This window comes from Pan troglodytes, chromosome 10 (genome assembly GCF_028858775.2).
Source record: "Pan troglodytes isolate AG18354 chromosome 10, NHGRI_mPanTro3-v2.0_pri, whole genome shotgun sequence".
NCBI classification, from domain to species: Eukaryota; Metazoa; Chordata; class Mammalia; order Primates; family Hominidae; genus Pan; species Pan troglodytes.
Window position 1 is genome coordinate 46,773,123 of NC_072408.2, and position 25,773 is coordinate 46,798,895.

Below are 25,773 nucleotides of genomic sequence, written 5' to 3' on the forward strand. Positions count from 1 at the left end.
TCATCTATATTATTACCATCCTTTGGGGACTTGGATCTGGTGTTAGGCCATGCAGTTGGGCAGTGGGAAACTCCTCCATCCTCAGTCTTGCTTAAAGCTGGCTTGTCCCCTGACTCCTCCTTATATTCATGGCCTTGTTTCTGTACCTTGAGTATTGGGGGTAGGACATGGGCATAGGAGTAGGATAACCTCCCCCGATACACTCACACCTTCAGCCCTATCCTCCCTGGCTTAACTATTGGATATAGAGTAAAATAAGTGGCTGGCTGACAAGGATTTTCATTTCCTACCTGAGAGAAGAATCTAGCTTTTTACTAGAGGCCATCAGTTTCTTGAAAAGCCCATGTGCTATGTTGGGAGTAAGAGTGCAAAACTTAGGCTTATACAGATTGTGTATTGCACAGCTTCCAGGGACACCATTCACCTCATAGTCATTGTGTGGATAGTTACTATGCTAGTTTTCTAATAAATGTCAGTCATCTTGAGGAAGGGGTGCTTTTTTTTTCTTTTTTCTTCTTCTTTTTTTTTTTTTGTGAGACAAGGTCTGGCTCTATCACCCTGGCTGGAGTGCAGTGGTGCAATCTCAGCTCACTGCAACCTCCGCATTCTGGGCTCAAGCCATTCTTCCAGCTCAGGCTCCAGAATAGCTAGGACAACAGACACATGCTACCATGCCTGGCTAATTTTTGTATTTTTAGTAGAGATGGGGTTTTGCCATGTTGCCTGGGCTGGTCTTGAACCCCTGAGCTCAAGTGATCCACCTACCTTGGACTCCCCAAATGATGGAATTACAGGGGTGAGCCACAACACCCAGCCATCTTTTTTTGGGGGGGGGGGTCTCACTCTGTCACCCAGGTTAGAGTGCAGTGGCATGATCTTAGCTCACTCTACAGCCTTGAACTCTTGCACCCAAGTGATCCTCCTTCCTCAGCCTCCTGAGTACCTAAGACTACAGGCATGTACCACTACCTCCCACTAATTAATTTTTTTTTTTTTGAAACGGGGTGTCACTATGTTGACCAGGTTGGTCTTCAACTCATGGCCTCAAGCAGTCCTTGCCTCAGCCCCCAAAGTGTTGGGATTACAGGAGTGAGCCACTGTGCCTGGCCTGGTTTTTTCTAATGTACACAAAGTTGCTATGAGTACTAGCCATAGAGTGTGGTGAGGGGAGGGTGAATATGAAACACAAAGTGTAGATTCCACAAATACTTGCAAAGCACCCTTCTGTAGAGTAGGCACTTAACCTTGGAGATACATGATAAATATGTGTGTGCTTAAGATTGCTTTGTCTAGTAAGGTGCCAGATAATTCTAATACTGTTCTAACACTGCAGTTAAGTAATGGTTCTCGAGGGAACACAGGTGGGCAGTGTTGGGACATCAAGGAAGGCTTCTTAGAAGAAATGACTTCTAAACAAAAGAAATTGGATGTGGTGCCTCTGAGATGAGATCTGAGTGGCTGAAAATGGAGCCCTGGGAGTCCAGAGAGGGAGAAAGCTGGAGAGGTGCCTAGATGGACGGTTAAGGGAAGTGATCCTCACCTCTTACAAAGACTTTTGAGTGTCCACTGCCCTTCAGCAGCTTCCAACTGACAAGTCATTCATTTGAAAAACAGCAGCTATTAGATGCCTGGCAAAGAAGAGAAGGGGGAAAAAGTTGGAAGTCCTAAACGAGACAATAAGTACCAAGCTCTGTTCCTGGTTCTGGGGAAGTTCCAAAGGAGACTGCAAAGTTAGTAGAGAAATGGGCTCCTGGTATCCTCACCTCCCAGTCCTGCTTAATGCTGAGTGTGAGGAGAGATGGAAGTCGGGGAGATCTGGGGAGGACTACAGAGAAGGGAGGCTCTGGTTGTATGCCCAAAGGGCTTGGCTGGTCTTGGGCAGAAATTGGAACCCATACTTCCTGGATGACAGCGGAGGGCATGGCCTGCCAGGGTAGGCTTTGAGAGAGTAAAAATTCCAATTCAAGTATCAGAGGAGGGTGGTTTGGTTCCAAGTTTAGGCTTGGAGGTAGAAGGATGTTCAGGCAGCCAAGGACTGTAAAGCTACAAGGATTTCCTAGGCAGGTGTCTGCCTGGTTTCCAGGATGGGACACACTTCAGTCGCAAAATGGACCATCAGTGACCGGCTAGATCCCCCGCCCGGGTGGGAGGGGGTGGGACGGTCTTGGGAGAAGGGCGGAGGGCGGGGCCAGGGGCCACTTAAGGCGGAGTCCGGAGTCCGGGCGTTCTGGCAGCACCAGAGTCCTGCAGCAGAGACGGGCTGGGCTGGCACTCACCCACGACCCCCCTTCCCTGCTATGATGGTTTGTCAGTAGCAGGTCCTAGACACCCCCCGCCCGCTCCCGGGGCACGTGGGCAGAGCTAGCAGCAGCCAGGTGCACGGAGCCACAAGAGCTCTAGGGCACTCTGGGGGCAGCTCTGCCTGCTGCCCTCTCTGGTGCCTGTGGAGATGCCTAACTGACAGGAGAGTTAGTGAGGACAAGAACGCTCCCTTTTGGCCGAGGTCCGCTGTATCCATGGCTCTCCTGACCAATCTACTGCCCCTGTGCTGCTTGGCACTTCTGGCGCTGCCAGCCCAGAGCTGCGGGCCGGGCCGGGGGCCGGTTGGCCGGCGCCGCTATGCGCGCAAGCAGCTCGTGCCGCTACTCTACAAGCAATTTGTGCCCGGCGTGCCAGAGCGGACCCTGGGCGCCAGTGGGCCAGCGGAGGGGAGGGTGGCAAGGGGCTCCGAGCGCTTCCGGGACCTCGTGCCCAACTACAACCCCGACATCATCTTCAAGGATGAGGAGAACAGTGGAGCCGACCGCCTGATGACCGAGGTAAGGAGGGCCTCTCCCTACCTGCGCCAGGGCACTGCCAGCTCCTCCGTTTTCCTATGGCAGCCCAGGTGGGTGAGTCCAGCTTCACCTACAGAGAGTTTAGCCTTAGAGATTTCCCTTGTCACCAGCCCCAGGGGGGAAAAAATCCTTGCTGGCTGGACAGAGTAATTAGGACGGATCCCGACTAGAATAGTCTGGGATGGGGAGGGGAGGAGGGACTGACTAGTGAGAGTGAAGCTGGGAGAGGCAGCGAGGGCGGGGAAAGGAGGATGGCGGCAGGCGAGACGGGAAATGGCTGAGGCGTGGACCGGGGGTCAGCCACCCAGCCAGGCAGGAAGGGCTGGGGTGAGCTGGGGGCCAGGAGCTGGCTAGGCAGCAGATAGAAGCCTGGCTCCTGACCTGATTGTAGAAAAGCTCTGTGGGCCGAAAAGAAGAGACTGAAAAGGGCTGGGACAGGGGTGGCCAAGGGTCAGGTCACCAGACCATCTACCTGAGGAGGGGCTGGGCGGACATTGCTTTTGGCATGGGAAACGTGTCCTAGAACCAGGACACATCTATTCTAGGGTCTATTCTAGGGCTATCCTAGGGTCTAAACGATAATCTTGGGGTTAAAAAGTAATCCTCAGTGAGAATAACAGATGGACCCACCTGAGAATCAGAGGGCTCCTAAGTCTTCCAAGCTCTGCCTATCTCAGGGGCTTTCCTTGGAATTACATAATTAGGATAAATTCCACTACCATTTTTGAGCATTGGAACCACCTAGAGTGAGGTGGAAGAGAAGGACCACCTCTGGCAAGTGATTTATTTTTTATTTTTTGTAGAGACGGGGTCTTGCCATGTTGCCTAGGCTAGTCTTGAACTCCTGAGCTCAAGGGATCCTCCCACCTCGGCCTCCCAAAGTGCTGGATTACAGGTGTGAGCCACTTCATCCAGCCTGGCCAGTGATCTTGAATGTTAGAACTGAAAGAAAACTTGGGAGATGACATTCCTCCAACCCTCCCCACCCCCACTGCCACCCTCATTTTACATCTGAGAGCTGGACTTCCCCCAGGAGGAAAAGCAATTTAAACTCTCACAATTTAAAGTGGCATGGCTGGGACTAGAATTCAGGACTCCTGATTCTAAGCCCTATATACTTTCCATTACACCACCTAATTGTGTATGGAGTGGGGAGGTGGGGGGAGAGGGAGGGGTACGGATTTCCTCTGATTAATTGCCATAGTTTTCCAGGTTACTTTGTTAGGAAAACCTGTCCAGGGAAGAAATAATTCCTTTTGCTTCTGCCCTGAAGCCTTCCTCCTACCTAGAGATGGGAAAGGGGGCATTCCTTCTTTCCTCCTTGGCCGTGGAACATTGTGGCCCTTTCCTCTGGTTGCCACCTGCAGCAGAGTGGGCAGAACAAGGGACAGGCTCAGGAGGGGCTCCAGCAGGCCTGGGAGCCCCCTCAGTCTTACTTATCTCCCACACCCTGGCTGCAAAAGGCCTCCATTGAGTTGGCTCTGCACTGGGCTGCTGCCCCCGCAGGTCAGGGCCTCGGGGCCTCCTTAGGGGACGAAACGACAAAGTTGGAAGGAGCTACCACTTTTCCTGTTTTCCCCCCACCCAACCCCAACTCTGCGGGGTGGAGGAGACTAGAGAAGGAGAGGGGAAAAGTGTCTTTCTGTTAGGAGAAAACCAAGTCCGAGGTGAGAGGTCGGAGGGGAAAGAAAAAAAGGAAGCTGTCCCTCTGCCCCTCCTCCCGCGGTGTCCCTGCTATGGTGCGCGCCAAGGTCTCCCGCTCCCAGGCTGGAGCGGCCAAGATAACTGTGGTCTCACTCCCCCAGGTGCAGGCTTCCAGCCGCAGCTTCTTTTCCTCTTCTCCACTCTCACCCTGCAGGGGGCTCCCCAGATCCGCACAAGGAGACCGTTATTCTCAGGTGCTACTCCCACGCCCTTCTGGGCTGCATCTAGAGCAGAGATGGGAGAGATAGGGGCTCTCCGGACTGGCAGAGCCTTAGCTGGAACTGGGAAGACTGGCCGCGCGGGGGGAGGGGACCTAGCCGGACGGAGCAGGGATTGGGGGCGCGGCTTTCTGCCCTTTCCTCTCCCTGAGCCGGGGCGGCTGAAAAGCGCCTTTGTGGCCGGAGCTGCTGAGTCCGCTTCTCCCAGCGCGTTCCCGGCCTGGGCTCAGGATTCTCGCTCGGTTAAGTCATCCCGGATAATGGCCATTGTACTTCGCGCAACCCCCGCCACCCCAATCCTTTTTCCAGCAGCCTTGATCCCGCACAGCTCCTCTTGGGCACCTCTCTGGGGGGCACCCAGAGCACGAAGGGGTTAATGCTAAGGGCCCAAAGGAGGAGGAGGAAGGAAGGAAGGAAGCGATGCCCGGTGCCAGGGAAGGCAATGAAACAAAAGATGAATCAGGCGGAGGGAGGGGAGCCGGTGCCTGGGGCGGGGGCCAGGCTCAAACAGGGGCTCCCCGGGAGCAACCAGGCCCTCCCTGACCACGCTTCCATTCGCCCTCCTAACTCTGTCCTTCTCCCAGGTTGAGCCGCTGTCCCTGAACCAATAGGGGTGAGGGACGGGCATTAAAAATGGGGAAGGAGCTAGGTATGGGCACCCCCTCTCAACCTCAGAGGTGACCCCACAGTTCTCCAACGACGTCCTGGGAACAGAGTGCAGATTGGTGACTACCATCGACTCAGATTCTCATTTCTCCAGGACACTCAAAAGCTGGGAAGGGTAAGAGTAGGGCCGGAATAACAAAGAATCAACCCTCCTATCCAGGTCCCTTTTGCCCCAAGGGTGGTGGTGGGGAGACTGACTCCTTTATTCCCCGCCAGCGTTGTAAGGAGCGGGTGAACGCTTTGGCCATTGCCGTGATGAACATGTGGCCCGGAGTGCGCCTACGAGTGACTGAGGGCTGGGACGAGGACGGCCACCACGCTCAGGATTCACTCCATTACGAAGGCCGTGCTTTGGACATCACTACGTCTGACCGCGACCGCAACAAGTATGGGTTGCTGGCGCGCCTCGCAGTGGAAGCCGGCTTCGACTGGGTCTACTACGAGTCCCGCAACCACGTCCACGTGTCGGTCAAAGCTGGTACAGTAGGAGGAGGGTGGTAAAATCCGCCCAAAGGGGGCTCCCTCCGGGAAACTGAGTCTGCAGTAGTCCTGTTGCCACCCTAGGGGAGACCAAGCGGGCTTTAGTGTTGAAAACCACCCGTCCAGGCCGAGGCGGTGCCTCACGCCTCTAATCCCAGCACTTTGGGAGGCCGAGGAGGGCGGATCACTTGAGGTCAGGAGTTCGAGATCAGCCTAGCCAACACGGTGAAATCCCGTCTCTATTATAAATACGAAAATTAGTTGGGCGTGGTGGTGTATGCCTGTAATCCCGGCTACTCGTGAGGCTGAGGCACGAGAATCACTTGAACCCGGGAGGTAGAAGTTGCAGTGAGACGAGATGGCGCCACTGCACTCCATCTACTGGGCGACAGAGCGAGATTCTATCTCAAAATACATACATACATACATACATACATACATACATACATACATACATAGAAAAGAAAAGAAAAAGGAAAAGAAAAGAAAGAAAAACCGCCCTTCCTTTTCTGCCCAGGTTGGGGCCAGTCAGATTAACGGAAAATTGTGTTGTCCATGACTGGCGATATCTGCGCTGGCCTTGAGAATCATTCTGGAACCGCTGGTCTTGATTCAATCCTCCCTGTGGTTGTTCCCTGCAGATAACTCACTGGCGGTCCGGGCGGGCGGCTGCTTTCCGGGAAATGCTACTGTGCGCCTGTGGAGCGGCGAGCGGAAGGGGCTGCGGGAACTGCACCGCGGAGACTGGGTTTTGGCGGCCGATGCGTCAGGCCGGGTGGTGCCCACGCCGGTGCTGCTCTTCCTGGACCGGGACTTGCAGCGCCGGGCTTCATTTGTGGCTGTGGAGACCGAGTGGCCTCCACGCAAACTGTTGCTCACGCCCTGGCACCTGGTGTTTGCCGCTCGAGGGCCGGCGCCCGCGCCAGGCGACTTTGCACCGGTGTTCGCGCGCCGGCTACGCGCTGGGGACTCGGTGCTGGCGCCCGGCGGGGATGCGCTTCGGCCAGCGCGCGTGGCCCGTGTGGCGCGGGAGGAAGCCGTGGGCGTGTTCGCGCCGCTCACCGCGCACGGGACGCTGCTGGTGAACGATGTCCTGGCCTCGTGCTACGCGGTTCTGGAGAGTCACCAGTGGGCGCACCGCGCTTTTGCCCCTTTGAGACTGCTGCACGCGCTAGGGGCGCTGCTCCCCGGCGGGGCCGTCCAGCCGACTGGCATGCATTGGTACTCTCGGCTCCTCTACCGCTTAGCGGAGGAGCTACTGGGCTGAGCGTCCCAGGCATAGAAACCTCGAAGCGCCCGAGGAAACGAGGGCCTGCTGGCTGAGATATGGGGCTGTGGACAGCAGACGATGCCGACTGGAAGGGAGGGAGAGGGAGGGGGAGGGAGAAAATGGGGCTATGCCTGGCTTAGGGGCAACCTCGTACTGGGAGGAGGTGATACCGGGTCCTAGGTAGGTAGGGCTGATGGTGCGCACTCCTTAAAGAGGACTATTTAGCCTCTCCCCCAGTGCTTCAGCCCCACCCGATAATTTTATTTTATTTCTTATTTATAAATTGTAATATAATGATTCCCTTGCCCAGCTTGCCAAGGTGAGGGGCTGGGGCATGGCATTAACACTGTCTGACACAGCCAGCCAGTCTGACATCTGACGTTTTCCTACAAGGTGGGCTAATAAAGGGAAGGCTTTCAGGAGCTTACTGGAAAACACTTCCATTCAGAGGGTGATTCACCTCCAGAGAGGGGGAGAAAGGTGGCCAACCTGAGTTAACAGCTTACTTCCGGCTCCCCCTCCTTCCTCAGCAGGGTCTTTGGGACCCTTTTCCTCCCTTCAGAAGGGGCATCCCAACCCATAAGCAACAGAGCCCACAAGAGTCGTACCCTTTTCCAGGCTGCTGTTTCCGTCTCCCACCCAGAGAGGACCAGCATTTCGCTCCTGCGGCTGAAGGGTCCAGGGTCGTCCCAGGTGGGAAAGACTGCACACCTCTTCTCTGTTTATAGGGGCTCCAGCAGGGGCTCAGGCCCCTATGAGTACTGATACTCAAAGCATCTAGTCCCCTATTGTTAGCCAGTAGTCCTGGTCCCCATCCTACCCTGGTGGCAGGGCCTGGATGGGGTGGATGTTTTTTCTGATATGCCACTGGGCCAACTGATGATCCATGGGAAACCTGGGTAATAATTTGCAATCGTCACATAGTCATGGCCTGAAAAAGGAAGGGGGGCACAGTAAGAGGCTGGAATATTTCCTTACTGAAGGGCTGCTCAGAGAGAGAGAATGGATTCAGCCTGGGTGTATGTGGGGGAAGTAGATTCCCTAAACAAGGGCATATCAGCATTGCAACCCGAGCTCCCCTCCTGATCGCTGGCCCTGATTGTTGTTTCTACTGGCTTGGTCTTCAGCGCCTCCTCCTCCCTCTCCCATTATCACCAGCTCTACTTCCCTAGCCTGGGTGTTTTTGGAACCTTTAGGTTCCAACGCAGTAGACACCTGGAATCCAGGCAGGCAGGTGCCCCTGAGTTAGGAATGGAAGCTCTGGAGGAAGCTGGGCTGCTCCAGAAGGGAAGTGTCTTGGGTGGAGGTGAGGCGGGGAGGAGGAAATAGTCGGGGATTTTTGGTACCACCCGGAGCTCGCCCTTGCCAGTAGCCGCTGTGCGCTCCCATCGCACAGGGTCCCTGCTATACACCGCCCTCTGGTGGCCTTCAAGAGAATTCTAGGCCTATGCATATGGTTCTCTGAAACGGAAGGCAAGTGGTCTCAGACATGGAAGGGTGTACTGGACCTGCGCAAAGGAGCCCGCTCCCAGGAGGGAGAGATGATGGGTGGGCCTTGTTAAGCTGCCAGCGCTGAGTCACACATATCAGGAGCTGTCAAGGAGTCCACCTGCTTCTCCTTGGGAAAGTCGTTCCAAACCATGGCACTTTTACATCACTCCTACCTAGTTTAGCTCTGTGGTTCCTGGAAGCTGCAGATACCCTACTAGTATACCTGTAGTAGCCCAGACTTCCTTATGTATCAAAGTTGCCGCCTCATGTCCCTCACCCTCATGACCCTTGAGTTCAATTGTCAAGGAGGTGAAAGCATAATAGGGTTCCAGGTAGTGCTTGATAAAGGCAATATTTGGAAGCAGGTCAAGTTTACCTTTAGTGTCCTTCCACCCACCGCTGCCCTCAACCCACACTGAGGCTCTGTTGCCACCTTTGTTTTTCCGGGTCTCAGAAACACATCCCAAGCTGTGGACCTTTCCTACTTTCTAAACCTGCCCTTGTCTCTTTTTATCAGATCTGGTGCCTTCCTGTCATGTCACCACAGGTGATGACTAATCCGATAAATGAATTAGTTGTCCTATGTTGATGGGCTCCTTGGTTTTACTGCCCTTCCCAGGTAATCAGGTAATGCATATATATATACATGTATTTTTTAAAGAGACAGGATCTCGCTCTGTTGCCCACGCTGGAGTGCAGTGGTGTGACCTTGGTTCCCTGTAGCTTCAACCTCCTGGGCTCAAGCAATCCTCCCACCTCAGCCTCTCAAGTAGCTGGGACTACAGGTGCATGCCGCTATGCCTGGCTAATGTTTGTATTTTCTGTAGAGACAGTCTTGCTACATTGCCCAGGCTGGTCTTGAACTCCTGGGCTCCTGCCTTTGCCCCACAAAGTGCTGGAATTACAGGTGTGAGCCCCTGTGCCCAGCAGTAATACATATATCTTAAAGTTTTAACCTTTAACCATAAAATCATAATGGTGATGATTCCTAGCACTGTAATAAGTTAGCTAGGGAGATATTTCAGGACAAGGAGAACTCATTGGTTTCCCTTAAACTACATCCTGTAAGTAACTTTCTAGGCTTGAGGCTTACCTCTCAACCCTCACTTCCTCCCTTTATTATCTTTATTCCTTTGAGGCCCCTCCTAACTCTCAAAAAAAAAAAATCCATGACTTGCCTTCAAGCGGCAATGTGCACCATCTCGGTGCAGCAGGTGGGCATATTCACTTGGCCATGCAACACCTCCCAATTGCAGCACCTTTCACCATCAACAAAATAGGCGATGATGATTTGGCTTAGAAGCCAACTAGATCTGGGGATAATGATACCTCCGTGACAGGATGGTTGAGAAGGATTGTGCTGGATGTGGAGTAGGCGCTCAGTAAATGTTTTCTATTCTTTGGCCACTTCTGACTGACTTTGCTGCCTTCCGATCACTTCTTTCCTCACCACTCCACTAAAAGCATCAGTCGTGCAAACTTTCTGGGGTTTTGTCACAGCACTTTCAGAAGCTGGAGGTATACTAGCAGCATTTCTGTAGTAGTCCAGACTTCCTTACATACAGAAGTTGACTCTTCATGTCCCTCATCTTTGTGACCCTTGAGCTCAGTAGTCAAGGAGGTGAAAGCATAATGGGGTTCCAGGTAGTGCCTGAAACTACTTTTCTGAAGAAGTATAATTAAAAGTAATCTTGTTTTGAGAATTTATGAAGCATTTTGTGATCACCCTGGCAATACCTCTCTGCATATTGAGAAATCAGAGTTGAGAACCACTGCCTAAAAGTTACAAGTGACCTGTTTATCTGCCCAGAATCCAGTCTTTTATTCCTTCTTTCCTTTCTTCAAGCAGGATTTACTGAACATCTGCAGTGTAGCCCTGTATTCCCCACTGAAAAACACAAAAGGTTAAGAAACAGCTTCTTCCCTGGAGAAGTATACATAAACACAGAAAATATTTAACATTGTTACTTAATTTGGATGAGCTGAACCGGTGGTAAATGCCATATTAGTACAGAGAAGGCCTTGTGGAGAAAGGAGGGCCTGACTAGGATGTTGAAGCATGTGTAGGTGGAGGAGACTGGAAAGGGCATTCCAGGCAGAAGGAACATCATGAGCAAGGACTCGGAATCTGAGATGAAGCTGTGCAACTTATTTAGAGCAGAAGACTGGAAGTGTAACAATATGTAGTAATGGTTACTGAGCATTTAAGATATGCCAGGCCCTGCTCTGATATTTTACCTGCATTTTCTTTTCTTTCTTTCTTTCTTTCTTTTTTTCTTTTTTTGAGACGGAGTTTCATTCTTGTTGCCCAGGCTGGAGTGCAGTGGCATGATCTCGGCTCACTGCAACCTCTGCCTTCCGGGTTCAAGTTATTTTCCTGCCTCAGCCTCCCGAGTAGCTGGGATTACAGGCGCCCACCACCATGTCCGGCTAATTTTTTGTATTTTTAGTAGAGACGGGGTTGACCTCAGGTGATCCACCCGCCTCAGCCTCCCAAAGTACTGGGATTACAGGCGTGAGCCACCACACCCGACCTTTACCTGCATTTTCATTTAATCCTCACAATCACCATCTGAGATGGTGTTGCAGGAGAGGAAATTGAGACAAAGAGAGGCTTAAATCACGTGGCTAAGTTACCACAGCCAGTAAGTGGCAAAATGAAACAGGAGTAACAAGAAATAAGACTTAGGCCAGGTGCATGCCTGTAATCCCAGCACTTTGGGAGGCCAAAGTGGGAGGATCACTTGAGGTCAGGGGTTCAAGACCAGCCTGGCCAACATGGTGAAACCCTGTCTCTACTAAAAATACAAAATTAGCCAGGCGTGGTGGCGGGAGCCTGTAATCCCAGCTACATGGGAGGCTGAGGCAGGAGAATCACTTGCACCTGGGAGGCAGAGGTTGCAGTGAGCTGAGATTGCGCCACTGTACTCCAGCCTGGGTAACGGAGTGAGACTCCATCTCAAAAAAAAAGAAAAAGAAAAAGGAAAAAATCAGGCTGGACAACATAATGAGACCCTGTCTTTGCAAAAAATAATTTAAAAAATTAGCCAGGTGTGGTGGTGCATGCCTGTAGTCCAAGCTATTTGGGGGGCTGAGATGGGAGGATCGCATGAGCCCAGGAGTTCAAGGTTGCAGTGAGCTATGATGACACCACTGCACTACGGCCTGGGTAACAGAGCAAGAGCTCAAAATAAATAAATAAATAATTTTTAAAAAAAGAAATAAGACCACCTTGATGAATGGGGCCCCACCTTGTTGGACCTTAAGCTGTTTTTCACTTTTTCTCATTTCCTTCACTGAGTCACTATAAAGTCCTCCCAGCTTTCTGACAGTTATTTCTCTCTCATTTTCATTGGCTCCCTAACTAAAGCTCTCTAGCCATCCAGTTAAGGAAACACATATATTGATACAGGTTTCTGGCAGGAATCTATGGCAGGCTGGTACGCCAACACAGAAAGCATAAGAAGACCCTTAGCTCTTTTTGGACTAGAGAAGGAGAGGGAAGATTGAACTTTGTTATGGCTGAATGTTTGTGTCTCCTCCCCCCAGCTCAAATTCATATATTGAAGCCTTAACCCCTACTGTGTCTGTATTTGGAGAAGGGGATTCTAAGGAAGTAATTAAGGTTAAATGAGGTCATAAGGGTAGGGCCCTGATCCTACAGGGTTAGTGCCCTTATAAGAAGAGACACCAGAGTGCTCGAGTACTCGCTCTAGCACATGCATTGAGGAAAGGCTATGTGAGGACATAGAGAGAAGGTGGCTGTCTACAAGACAGGAAGAGAGCCCTCTCCAGAAGGCACATCAGCTAGAACCTTGATCTTGGACTTCTAGCCTCCAGAACTGTGAGAAAATAAATTTCTGTTATTTAAGCCACGCAGTCTGTGGTATTTTGTTATGTTAGCTCTAGCAAACTAGTTCAAGCTTCCAGAAATATTTGAGGTAGAAAGAGACCAGTGCTGAGACAGGGTCTCTCCTTAGTGAAAGTAATCAGCTGTCCTTGAAAAATGAGCATTTCTTTCTTTCTTTGTTTCTTTCTTTTTTTTTGAGATGGAGTTTCGTTCTTGTTACCCAGGCTGGAGTGTAATGGCACGATCTCAGCTCACTGCAACCTCCGCCTCCGAGGTTCAAGTGATTCTCTTACCTCAGCCTCCCAAGTAGCTGGGATTACAGGCATCTGCCACCAAGCCCAGCTAATTTTTGTACTTTTAGTAGAGATGGGGTTTCACCATGTTGGCCAGGCTGGTCTCTAACTCTTGACCTCACGTGATCCGCCCACCTCAGCCTCCCAAAGTGCTGGGATTACAGGCATGAGCCACTGCACCCGGCTGAAAAAGGAGTATTTCTGACCTAGAAACTTCACATGGTTATTTAATTTAATTAACTATTAATTTATTTTTGAGATGGAGTCTCACTCTATCGCCCAGGCTGGAGTGCAGTGGCAAGGTCTAGGCTCACTGCAACCTCGGCCTTCTGGGTTCAAGTGATTCTCCTGCCTCAGCCTCTTAAGTAGATGGGATTACAGGCTCCCACCACCACATTCCGCTAATTTTTTAAATATATTTTTAGTACAGACTGCATTTCTTTTTTTTTTTTTTTTTTGAGACGGAGCCTCGCCCTGTCCCCCAGGCTGGAGTGCAGTGGTGTGATCTCCGCTCACTGCAAGCTCCACCTCCCAGGTTCACGCCATTCTCCTGCCTCAGCCTCCCTAGTAGCTGGGACTACAGGGGCCCGCCACCACACCCGGCTAATTGTATTTTTAGTAGAGACGTGGTTTCACCGTGTTAGCCAGGATGGTCTGGATCTCCTGACCTCGTGATCCGCCCGACTAGGCCTCCCAAAGTGCTGGGATTACAGGCGTGAGCCACCGCGTCTGGCCAGTACAGACTGCATTTCACCATGTTGGCCAGGCTGGTCTTGAACTCCTGACCTCAAGTAATCCGCCCACCTCAGCCTCCCAAAGTGCTGGAATTACAGGTGTGAGCCACCTCGCCAGGCCTTTTTTAAAAAAAAAAAAAAAAAAGAAAAACAGAAAAAATTATTTATTTATTCATTTATTTATTTTGAGACAGGGTCTCATTCCCATCACCCAGGTGGGAGTGCTGTGGCATGATCACGGCTCATTGCAGCCTCAACCTCTCAGGCTTAAGAGATCCTCCTGCCTTATTTTTTGATTTTTTGGTAGAGATGAGGTCTCACTATGTTGTCCAGGCTGGTCTGGAATTCCTGGGCTCAAGCAATCCCCCTGCTTAAGACTCCCAAAGTGCTGGGATTACAGGTGTGAGCCACTGCACCCAGCTATTTATTTGTTGAGAAAGAGTCTCACTATGTTGCCCAGGCTAGAGTTCAGGGGCGCAGTCATGGATCACTGCAGCCTTGACCTCCCTGGCTCAAATGATCCTCCCACCTCAGCCTTCTGAGTAGCTAGGACTATAGGTGCATGCCACCACACCTGGCTAATTTTTGTATTTTTTGTAGAGACAGGGTCTCACTATGTTGTTTATGGTTGGTCTCAAACTCCTGGCCTCAAGTGATTCTCCCACTTTGGCCCGCCAAAGTGCTGGGATTACAGGCATGAGCCACTGCACCTGGCCTACATGTTTATTTTATTTTATTCTAATTTTTTTTTTAAAAAGCATAGGCATGGTGGCTCACGCCTGTAACCCCAGCACTTTGGGAGGTCAAAGCGGGTGGATCACCTGAAGCCGGGAGTTCCAGACCAGCCTGACCAACATGGAGAAACCCTGTCTCTACTAAAGATACAAAATTAGCCAGGCATGGTGGTGCATGCCTGTAATCCTGGCTACTCAGGAAGCTGAGGCAGGAGAATCACTTGAACCCGGGAGGTGGAGGTTGCGGTGAGCCGAGATGGTGCCATTGCACTCCAACCTGGGCAACAAGAGCGAAACTCCATCTCAAAAAAAAAAAAAAAAAAGGGATGGGGTCTTCTTATGTTGCCCAGGCTGGTCTCAAGCTCTTGAGCTCAAGTGATCCTCCCACCTTGGCCTCCCAAAGTGTTGGGGTTACAGGCGTGAGCCACCAGGCCTTGCCTACATGTTTATTTTTGACTGTGCTTTTGTGGTCTGTGTAACATTGGAGGGAGATTTCCTCTTTGGTTGGAAGACTGAGGCAGCTATCACGGGAAAGAAGGTGGTCAGGGTCTATTTCCCTGCAAGGAATTTTGTGGCCAATTAGCACATTGTCATTGTTGTTGTCTCTTTATGTGACTTGGTGGATGTATACAAATAAGCATCTCCCTGAGAGGAGGTTATTTTCAGTTCATTAAGATTTCATGAGTGCCTACTATGTGTCTATTATTGTGCTGTGTGATGGAGATAGTACAATAGAGGCAGGCAGGGACACAATCCCTTCTCCCCATGGCTCTTATAGTTCATCTGGCAAGACAAGCATAAATGGTTAGAGGTTGTTGAATGTGGTAACAAGTGACATTAGACTGAGACCTGAAAGATGAGTGTGAGTTGTGCAAGAGGGAACAGCATGTGCAAAAGGCTGGATTTGGGGAGCAAGAGTAAGATGAATCTGAGGAGCATCAAAGGAGCATCAGCAAGTTCAGTGTAGCTAGAGGGCGATGTGATCTGGGTCTTGTATTTCCCAGGCTGGAGTGCAGTGGTGCCACCATAGCTCACTGAAGCCTGGAATGCCTGAGCTCAAGCCACCCTCCTGCCTCAGCCTGCTGAATAACTTGTAGCTAGGACTACAGGCATGAACTAACTTTGTTTTTCTTTTTGTAGAGATGGGGTCTCACTATGTTGCCTAAGCTGGTCTTGAATTATTGGACTCAAGCAATCCTCCCACCTTGGCCTCCCAAAGCACTGGGATTATAGGTGTGATGTAGTGCACTCAGCCTGCTTTAAGGATTTTGAATATTGTCCTAAAGATGAAAAGCAATTGTAATATTTGAAGCAAGGGAATAATCCTGCTGAGAGGAATAATCAAACTTGCATTTTAAAAGGGAAACTGAGGCCGGGCATGGTGGCTCATGCCTGTAATCCCAGCACTTTGGGAGGCCGAGGTGGGCGGATCACCTGAGGTAGGAAGTTCAAGACCAGCCTGACCAACATGGAGAAACCCCCTCTCTACTAAAAGTACAAAATTCGCTGGGTGCGGTGGCACATGCCTGTAATCCCAGGTATTCGGGAGGCTGAGGCAGGAGAATTGCTTGAACCCAGAGGCGAAGTTTGCGGTGAGCTGAGATCGTGCCATTGCACTCCAGCCTGAGCAACAAGAGCGAAACTCTGTCTCAAAACAAACAAAACAACAACAACAACGACAACGAAAGACAAAAAAACATGGTTGGGTGTGGTAGCTCACTCCTGTAATCCCAACACTTTGGGAAGCTGAGGCAGACGTGTCACGGAGGTCGGGAGTTTGAGACCAGCCTGACCAACATGGTGAAACTCTGTGTCTACTGAAAAAATACAAAAATTAGCTAGGCGTGGTGGCAAGCGCCTATAATCCCAGCTATTCGGGGAAACTGGCAATTGGATAAGCCTTATTTATTTATTTATTTATCTATCTACTTATTTATTATTATTATTTTCGATGGAGTCTTTTTGCCCTTGTTGCCCAGGCTGGAGTGCAATGGCGTGATCTCAGCTCACTGCAACCTCTGCCTCCTGGGTTCAAGCAATTCTCCTGCCTCAGCCTCCCAAGTAGCTGGGATTACAGGCATGTGCCATCACACCCGGCTAATTTTGTATTTTTAGTAGAGACGGAGTTTCACCATGTTGGTCAGGCTGGTCTCAAACTCCTGACCTCAGGTGATCCACCTGCCTCAGCATCCCAAAGTGTTGGGATTACAGGTGTGAGCTACCACACTTGGTCGGATAGGACTTTTTAGATAGCCCTTATCCCTGTGTAGATTGGTCCTCGGTTGAGCATTTGAATGTCCTTGCTCTAGTTTCAATCACAAGAAGGAAATGCTCCCACTCCCACACGGAGTGTGTTATGGGAGCAGATGGTGGGAGCAGTGTAGAGAAATTGGAGCAGGATAGGATAGGATAGGAACTGAACAGAATTGAAGGTGATACCACCAGCCCTGGCTTTGCTTCTCTCAGAAACCTAAACGGTGTCTTAACATCTCTCCTCGGGACTGCAAAACCTAAGAACACAGTTGTCTGATTTCAAACCATATGATGTCCAAACAGAAGTCCTTTGAACTGGGTACTTCTTCTCTGCTATTCTCTTTTGCTTTCCAGCCATCCGTTCAGCAGTGCCTTGGCTTAGCTTGGAGCTGAAGGCCGCAAGCTGAGATAGAGCTGTCACCCTAAGAACCAGGCCTGGGGTGAACATTGCAGCTGCCCAGGGAACAGCTGGTTAAGCCCCCAGCAGCTGCAGCAGCTGGGATTCTACCCAACATTTGATCTGGGATTAATCCCATTTCCTCCACACACATCCCGTCCTTGTTCTAATCCCTGGCTAGTCTATAGTATCTTGCAGAATCTTTGAGAATAGATATTGCAGATCTCTTCCTTAAATAGGCTGAAGACAAAGTCACCCACCTTCTCCTTCTCTTGGAAGCAGCTGGCCCAAAGCACCTTAGGACCACTACAGAAAGGAGGATATAGGTTTCTCGCTCTCTCTGCCCCCTTTCCCTCTCTATATATTTCAATAAATTGACTAGGATGGAGTAGTCTTTAAATTGTCTGATTTTCAATAACTTAGAATTGTCCAAAGATGAAGGGACTTCTTTGTTGAGACGGGAGGAGTATTTCCTTTATCTTTGAAAGATTGTACCAAGGCCTAGAAACTATTGGTGGGGTGTCTGGGGAGGATCAAACATCATGCCAGTGGTTGTCACTTTTAAACTGATTGCTTCTCACTTAACTGTGATTCTACAGTTAAAAACAATAGGGCTATATATTCTGCTTGGTTCCTATTCACCAGCTGTGTGGTCTTGAGTAAACAGAGGCTACCATTAGGTACTTCCATGAAGTTGGAAATGAAGAGGTGCTCTGAGATTTAAACAAGGCGAATCAACACAAGAAGGCACAAGGCAGTTCCTCCCAGATCCAAACCTGACTCTCTCCCTTCCACAAATATTTATTAAGCCCCTGCAAATACTAATAGGCATTGTACCATGTTAAGGATTTTGATATCTTTCTAGAGACATAGGCAGTCATTTTAGTGGAATAAATTAATTTAATTAGGTTTTAGCTTGGAGGAGTAGTCTGATCAAATTTGGATTTTATTTTATTTATAGATGGAGTCTCGCTCTGTCACCAGGTTGGAGTGCAGTGGCGCAATCTCGGCTCACTGCAAGCTCCTCCTCCTGGGTTCAAGCGATTCTCGTGCCTCAACCTCCCGAGTAGCTGGGATTACAGGGATGCGCCACCACGCCCAGCTAGTTTTTTGTATTTTTAGTAGAGACGGGGGTTTCGCCATGTTGGCCAGGATGGTCTCGATCTCCTGACCTCGTGATCCAGCCGCCTTGGCCTCCCAAAGTGCTGGGATTACAGGCGTGAGCCACCACGCTGGCAAAATTTGCATTTTAAAAAGATCACTCTTTTAGCTGGTAATGGTGGCGGGTGCCTATAATCCCAGTTACTCAGGAGGCTGAGGCAGGAGAATTGCTTGAACCTGGGAGGCAGAGGTTGCAGTGAGCCGAGGTCGCGCCACTGCACTCCAGCCTGGGCAACAAGAACGAAACTCCATCTCAAAAAAAAAAAAAAAAAAGAAGAAGTGGCCCAGCAGAGAGGGAGTAGGGGAATAAACATTCCAACCTTCTCTCCTCTATCTTCCAGTCTGTGGCCAAACGCTTCCTATTAGCTAAAGCTAGCTGGAAGCCAGAGGGCATTACTGCTGTCTATAAAGGTCAGCCTTCCAGGAGCAAATGCAGGATGAAGAAGGGTAAAGGAAGATCTGGAGGGGTAAATGGAAAATGTGAGTTAATAAGAACCAGAACTCTAATGTCTGAGTCTTTAGAGAAGGGTCTTCAGATTAGAAAGAACATGACCATGACAGGGAGCACCTGAAAATAACTTATTAGCTAATTTAAATCTAAGAAGCATGGCAGTTTGCATTTTAAATTAAAAAAAATTGGTGCTATGACTGAAATTCAAGTTGCATTTTATCTTAAATCTGTGTTTACATTTTTTTTTTTTTGAGATGGAGTCTCACTCTGTCGCCCAGGCTGGAATGCAGTGGTGCGATCTTGGCTCGCTGCAACCTCCACCTCCCAGGTTCAAGCAATTCTCTGCCTCAGCCTCCCGAGTAGCTGGGATTACAGGTGCCCACCACCACGCCCAGCTAATTTTTGTATTTTTAGTAGAGATGGGGTTTCACCATCTTGGACAGGCTGGTCTTTTTTTTTTTTTTTTTTTTTTTTTGAGCTAGAGTCTTGTTCTGTCACCCAGGCTGGAGTGCAGTGGCACAATCTCAGCTCACTGCAAGCTCCGCCTCCCGGGTTCACGCCCTTCTCCTGCCTCAGCCTCCCGAGTAGCTGGGACTACAGGCGCCCGCCACCACGCCCGGCTAATATTTTTTGTATTTTTAGTAGAGACGAGGTTTCACTGTGTTAGCCAGGATGGTCTTGATCTCCTGACCTCGTGATCCGCCCATCTCGGCCTCCCAAAGTGCTGGGATTACAGGTGTGAGCCACTGCAGCCGGCCAGACAAGGCTGGTCTTGAACTCCTGACCTCATGATCTACCGGCCTCCTCCTCCCAAAGTTCTGGGATTACAGGCGTGAGCCACTGCGCCCAGCAATTCACACATGATTTTTAACAGTTGATGCCAAAAATTAGATAATCATCCATTTTCCTAATTAGAAGATCCAAAACAAAAAGTATTGTTTGGCCAACTTAAGCAAACTTTTAGGAATTACATGATTAAATGTCTAATTTATAATATTTTATTTATTTATATATACTGTACACATTTAAAAGTACATAGCCTATAAAATAATAAATTGATATTATTTAACTGATTTTCCATTCTTACATTTAAAGAATAGTTTTATTCAAACTTTTATTATTAGTTTTTGAGTTAGAGTCTCGCTTTGTCGCCCAGATTGGAGTGCAGTGGTGCAATCCCGGTTCCCTGCAACCTCCGTCTACTGGGTTTGAGCAATTCTCCTGCCTCAGTCTCCTGAGTAGCTTGGATTACAGGTGTGCACCACCATGCCTGGCTAATTTTTGTACTTATAGTAGAGACAGGGTTTCACCATGTTGGTAAGGCTGGTTTCGAACTACTGACCTCACATGATCTGCCTGCCTCAGCCTCCCAAAGTGCTAGGATTACAGGCGTGAGGCACTGCGCCAGCCTTATTTTTGTTTTTGAGAGAGGGTGTCACTTTGTTGCCTAGGCTGGAGTGCAGTGGCACAAACATGGCTCATTGCAGCCTTGACCTCCCGGGCTCAAGTGATCCTCTCACCTCAGCCCCCACGAGTAGCTGGGACTATAGGCACGCACCACTATGCCTGGCTAATTTTTTTCTTTTCTTTTCTTTTCTTTTTTCTGAGACGGAGTCTCCCTCTGTCGCCCAGGCTGGAGGGCAGTGGTGCTATCTCGGCTGACTGCAAGCTCTGCCTCCTGGGTTCATGCCATTCTCCTGCCTCAGCCTCCCGAGTAGCTGGGACTACAGGTGCCTGCCACCACGCCGGCTATTTTTTTTTTTTCGTAGTTTTAGTAGGGACGGGATTTCACTGTGTTAGCCAGGATGGTCTCGATCTCCTGCCCTCGTGATCCACCCGCCTCGGCCTCCCAAAGTGCTGGAATTACAGGCGTGACCCACCGCACCTGGCTAATTTTTGTATTTTCTGTAGAGACAGGGTTTTGCCTAGGCTGGTCTCGAACTCCTCATCTCAAGTGATCTGCTCGCTTTGGCTTCTCAAAGTGCTGGGATTATAGGTGTGAGCCACTGCTCCTGGCCCCAAACTTGCATATTGATATGAAAATATTCATTTTCTTTTCTTTGCTTTTTTTTTTGAGATGGAGTTTCATTCTTGTTGCCCAGGCTGGAGTCCAATGGCGTGATCTCAGCTCACTGCAACCTCCGCCTCCTAGGTTCAAGCGAATCTCCTGCCTCAGCCTCCCGAGTAGCTGGGATTACAGGTGTGCGCCACCATGCCTGGCTAATTTTGTATTTTTAGTAGAGACAGGTTTCACCATGTTGGTCAGGTTGGTCTTGAACTCCTGACCTCAGACGATCCGCCCGCCTTGGCCTCCCAAAGTGCTGGGATTACAGGCATGAGCCACCGCGCCTGGCTAAAATACTCATTTTCAATATAAGTGCCTTTATGATTACTAGATCCTCTTTTGGAACTTAGATATGATGCCTGAAGGTGAACTCATCTTGTGGCTATGAGGCGACAAGCATAAGGGAAGAGTTAAGAGAACTGCAGGTACCAGACCTGGTATCATGGAGCAACTGGACTGATGCTGCTTACCTCCAACTTTCTTACTTGAGAAAAATAAATCCTTATTTGTTTAAGCTATTGCAACTTGGTTTTTCTGTTATTGAAGCCAAATGTGTTCTTAATATTCAAGTGACTACAACAGATTCAATATCAGATAGTTCAGGTTACTGTAGGTCAGGCACCCAATATTGAGGTTTCTATGACAGATGTCATAGATGGCCTCATTGTCTACCATGAAGGTGCAATCTGAGTGCTCCAGGGTGATGTTTGTGGTGAGCATAGAGTTGTAGGGCTCAACTACAGCTGTGGAAACCTGGGGGGCTTGGTAAATGGAGAACTCCAGCTTGGACTTCTTGTCATAATCAATCTGCTCTGTAGTAGATTGAAAAATAGAGCTACAATATTTTCCAGTTTCTCTCATGGAGAAATGGAGTCTATTTCCCCATGCCTTGAATCTGGGATGGCTTTGTGACTTGCTTAGGCTACTAAAATGTGGCAGAACTTGTGTTGAATGAGTTTCAAAGCCTAAGGCCTCAAGAGGCCATGCACTGTCCTAACTTTGCCCTCTTGGATGCTTCTGCCACCCAAGAAGAAGCTCGGGCTGCCCCAATAAATGATGAGAGACATGTGGAGAGACAGAGGCCTAGCCAAGAGCCAGCACCAAGGCTCCAGATGTGCGTGAGGTCATTTTAGACCTTCCATTCCCAGTGGAGCTTCCACTGACTAGCCACGAGAGTGAGTCCAGAGGAGGCAACATAAGAACCATGAATTCAACCCACAGAATCCTGAGAAAAATACATTGTTGTTTTAAGACACCAAATTTTGATGTGGTTTGTTATGCAACAATAGGTAATTGATAATCAGCAGGGAGGTAAACCCATAACTGTGGAAAACAAAGAAGCCTTGAATACCTGTGCGATGGAGTCCATTAGAAAGGACATGCCATATAATTTGGGTGCAAACAGAGTAGAGACATTTTTCACTTTTCCCAGAGATACTTAAAACAGTTTTCTGGGAACATCTTATCTTTATTTTGTCTCAGTTGTTTGAGACATAGCAATGTATGATGCTGTCCTAGAAATGTTATTTCAGGCCAGGCTTGGTGGCTCATGTCTGTAATCTCAGTGTTTTGGGAGGCTGAGGAGGGATTGCTTGAGGCCAGGAGTTCAAGACTAGCCTGGTAGCGACCCCATCTCTACAAAAAAAAAAAAAATTAGCTGGGCATGGCAGTGCATGCCTGTATAGTCTCAGGCTACTCAGGAGGCTGAGGCAAGAGGATCACTTGAGCCCAGGAGTTATGGGCCACAGTGAGCTATGATGGCACCACTGCACTCCAGCTTGGGTGGCGGAGTGGTACCCTGTCTCTAAAACACAAAAACAGGCTGGGAGCGGTGGCTCACATCTGTAAACCCAGCACTTTGGGAGGCTGAGGTGGGTGGATTGCTTGAGTCCAGGAGTTTGAGACCAGCCTAAACAACATGGTGAAACCCCATCTCTACTGAAAATACAAAAATTAGCTGGGCATGGTGGTGCATGCCTGTAGTCTCAGCTACTCAGGAAGCTGAGGTAGGAGAATCACCTGAGCTGAGGAGTAGAGGCTGCAGTGAGCCAAAATTATGCCACTGCACTCCAGCCTGGGCAATTGGAGTGAGATCCTGTTTCAAAAATAAATAAATTTTAAAAAGTAAAAATAATAAAAAACAAAAAAAATCTTATTCCAAGCCCATTTATCTAACATTAGGATGAATTGCTTCCTTTATTTATATTATTATTATATAAATAATATATAATAAATATGTTTATTATCTATTGAATAATATTTATATATAATATTTTAAAATATATTTTTTTGACTTATCTCCAAGTTCTATTTTTCCTTTATTTGATCCTATTTTTGTGATCTTTAATAAATAAACCATTTGTGCATTACTTTTTTTTTTTTTGAGACAGAGTCTCGCTCTGTCAGCCAGGCTGGAATGCAGTGGCGCAATCTTGGCTCACTACAACCTCCATCTCCCAGGTTCAAGTGATTCTCCTGCCTCAGCCTCCCGAGTAGCTGGGATTACAGGTGCCTCCCACCATGCCCGGCTAAATTTTGTATTTTTAGTACAGACAGAGTTTCACCATGTTGGTCAGGCTGGTCTCAAACTCCTGACCTGATGATTCACCTGCCTCAGCCTCCCAAAGTGCTGAGATTACATGTGTGAGCCACTGTGCCTGGCCTATGCATTACTTTTTAAAGTGATTGATATTTAATGAACAACTATTTAATCAACCAATATCTTGGTCCTAAAATGTGCAGGTTTTATAGATTGGCTCATGAAACATTTATTTTTTTGTTTTTTTGGAGATGGAGTCTCGCTCTGTTGCCCAGGTTGGAGTGCAGTGGCATGATCTCGGCTCAGTGCAACCTCCGCCTCCCAGGTTCAGGTGATTCTCCTGCCTCCGTCTCCTGAGTAGCTGGGACTACAGGCATGCACCACCATGCCTGGCTAATTTTTCTATTTTTAGTAGAGACGGGGTTTCACCATGTTGGCCAGGCTGGTCTCAAACTCCTGATCTCAGGTGATCCGTCTGCCTCAGCCTCCCAAAGTGCTGGGATTACAGGTGTGAGCTACTGTGCCCGGCCCTGGCTAATTTTTTATATTTTAGTAGAGACTGGGTTTCACTGTGTTGCTCAGGCTGGTCTCGAAACCCTGAGCTCAGCTCAGGCAATCCACCCGCCTTGGCCTCCCAAAGCGCTAGGGATTACAAGCGTGAGCCACCGTGCCTAGCCTCTTTTTTTTTTTTTTTTTTTTTTTTGATACAGGGTCTTTGTTGTCCAGGATGGAGTGCAGTGGCACGAACATGGCTCACTGCAGCCTCAACCTCCTTGGGCTCAGGTGATCCTTTCACTTCAGCCTTCCAAGTAGCTTGAGACTACAGGCACGTGCCACCATGCCCGGCTAATTTTTCTTCTTTTTTTTTTTTTCCTGTATTTTTTATAGCAACAGGCTTTTGCCATGTTGCCTACCTAGGCTGGTCTCGAACTCCTGAGCTCAAGCAATTCACCTGTATGGCCTCCCAAAGTCCTGGGATTACAGGCCTAAGCCACCACGTCAGGCCAAAACATTTATTTATAATCACATTGTCTTTTGCCTTCCTTTACTATAGACATTGGAAAAGAAAATGCTAAAATTTCCAGGTTCCCTTACAACTAGAAATGACTATATAAAACAGTCTTGTTCAATGAGATGTAGGTGAATATCTGCTGTGAGAGCTTCCCTTACCAGGTAAAAAGAAAAAGTCACAAGAGGAGAAAGCCCTTTGCCTTGGCTCTTTTGCTTTCTCTCTGATTCAAAACAGGAGAATTCAGATGGTTTAATAAAGAGACTATTTACAAAGATGTGGGCAGGGTATAGGGAGACCACAAGGGATAGAGCAATGCCCCAAGGTGAATAACAGAAAAGAGGCTGATACTGCTATAGGCCTGAAGGCTGAGGGGAGTCACTGAAAACCAGGAGAGAGCTGTGTGTGTGTGTGTTGGAGGAGGCAGCTGCCTTGAGAGGTACTGTGACCTTCAATGGGGGACAGAGCCACTCTCCTCTGTCCATTGAATCTTCTGTGTGTGCTTTCCTTTGGCTGAGCTTCACTGAAAGCCAGGAGACAAGGTCTGCCTCCTGGACATAAATCTGGGTGGAAAAGAATGGAGAGTTCATATGGACGGGACAAGCAGTATAAAAGGCATCTGTTATTTATTTCTGTATCCTAGTGTGCACCACATAGTAAGAGTGCCTGGCACAAAGTAGAAGATGAATATATATATATATATATATATATATATATATATATTTTTTTTTTTTTTAAGATGGAGTCTCACTCTGTCGCCCAGGCTGGAGTGCAGAGTACAATGGTGCAATCCCGGCTCACTGCAACCTCTGCCTCCCGTGTTCAAACGATTCTCCTGCCTCAGCCTCCTGAGTAGCTGGAATTACAGGCATGCACCATCACGCACGGCTAATTTTTGTATTTTTAGTAGAGACGGGGTTTCACTATGTTGGACAGGCTGGTCTCGAACTCCTGACCTCAAGCGATCCGTCCACCTCAGCCTCCCAAAGTGCTGGGATTACAGGCATGAGCCACCATGCCCGGCCTAGGGCTTTTGTGAATATTAAATGAGATAACAATAAAATGCACCTGGCACATAGTATAGTCGAATTCTCTATAAATCTAGGTGATTTCCTTCCTTTCTTCCCTCCTCTACCAATCCTTCCACAAGTCATTTTAACCTTAGCTTCAGAATATCCTGAATTCTCAACTTCATTCAACATGATCACTCTAGTCAAGCGCTCTCATCTCTCACCTGGACTACAGGTAACAGTTTCCTCGCCAATCTCCCTGCTTCCTTTTGCTCCTGTTACCCTCAAACCCCAATCTATTCACTACAGCCAGGGAGATTTTTTAGAAAGACAATTTAGATCATGTCATGCCCCAGCTTAAATACCTTCAAGTACTTAGAATTAGCCCAGACTCCTTTATGTGGCCTGGCCTCTGCCATTCTCTTAGACTTCATCTGCTTTAGGCTAACTGGCTTTCTTTTTTCTTCCCCTCTTCCTGGAATTTACCCAATTTATTTCCATCTTAACGCCTTAGCATTGGTGGATTCTTCTTTTGAAGTCTCCTAGTTGGTTCCTTCAGATCTTAGTTTAAATGGGGTTTCCTATGAGAGAAAGTATCACTAAAGTGGTCA

At 48.8% G+C, this 25,773-nt stretch overlaps 1 protein-coding gene and 1 long non-coding RNA gene across 2 annotated transcripts; one reads left to right on the forward strand and one right to left on the reverse strand.

The window, feature by feature from the left end:
* The first annotated feature begins 16 nt into the window (after positions 1-16).
* DHH (desert hedgehog signaling molecule) lies at positions 17-7,597 on the forward strand. The gene is made up of 3 exons (XM_016923501.4): positions 17-2,819; positions 5,642-5,903; positions 6,547-7,597. Exons 1-3 carry the CDS (start codon positions 2,517-2,519, stop codon positions 7,170-7,172), a joined length of 1,191 nt encoding a protein of 396 aa, XP_016778990.1. The 5' UTR covers positions 17-2,516; the 3' UTR covers positions 7,173-7,597.
* Positions 1,541-4,765, reverse strand: LOC107967522 (uncharacterized). Its single transcript, XR_008538461.2, has 4 exons — positions 4,689-4,765; positions 4,123-4,198; positions 2,841-2,907; positions 1,541-1,628 (listed from the first exon to the last, which is right to left on the reverse strand). It is a non-coding gene; the product is annotated as an uncharacterized LOC107967522 (long non-coding RNA).
* Positions 7,598-25,773: the final 18,176 nt, after the last annotated feature.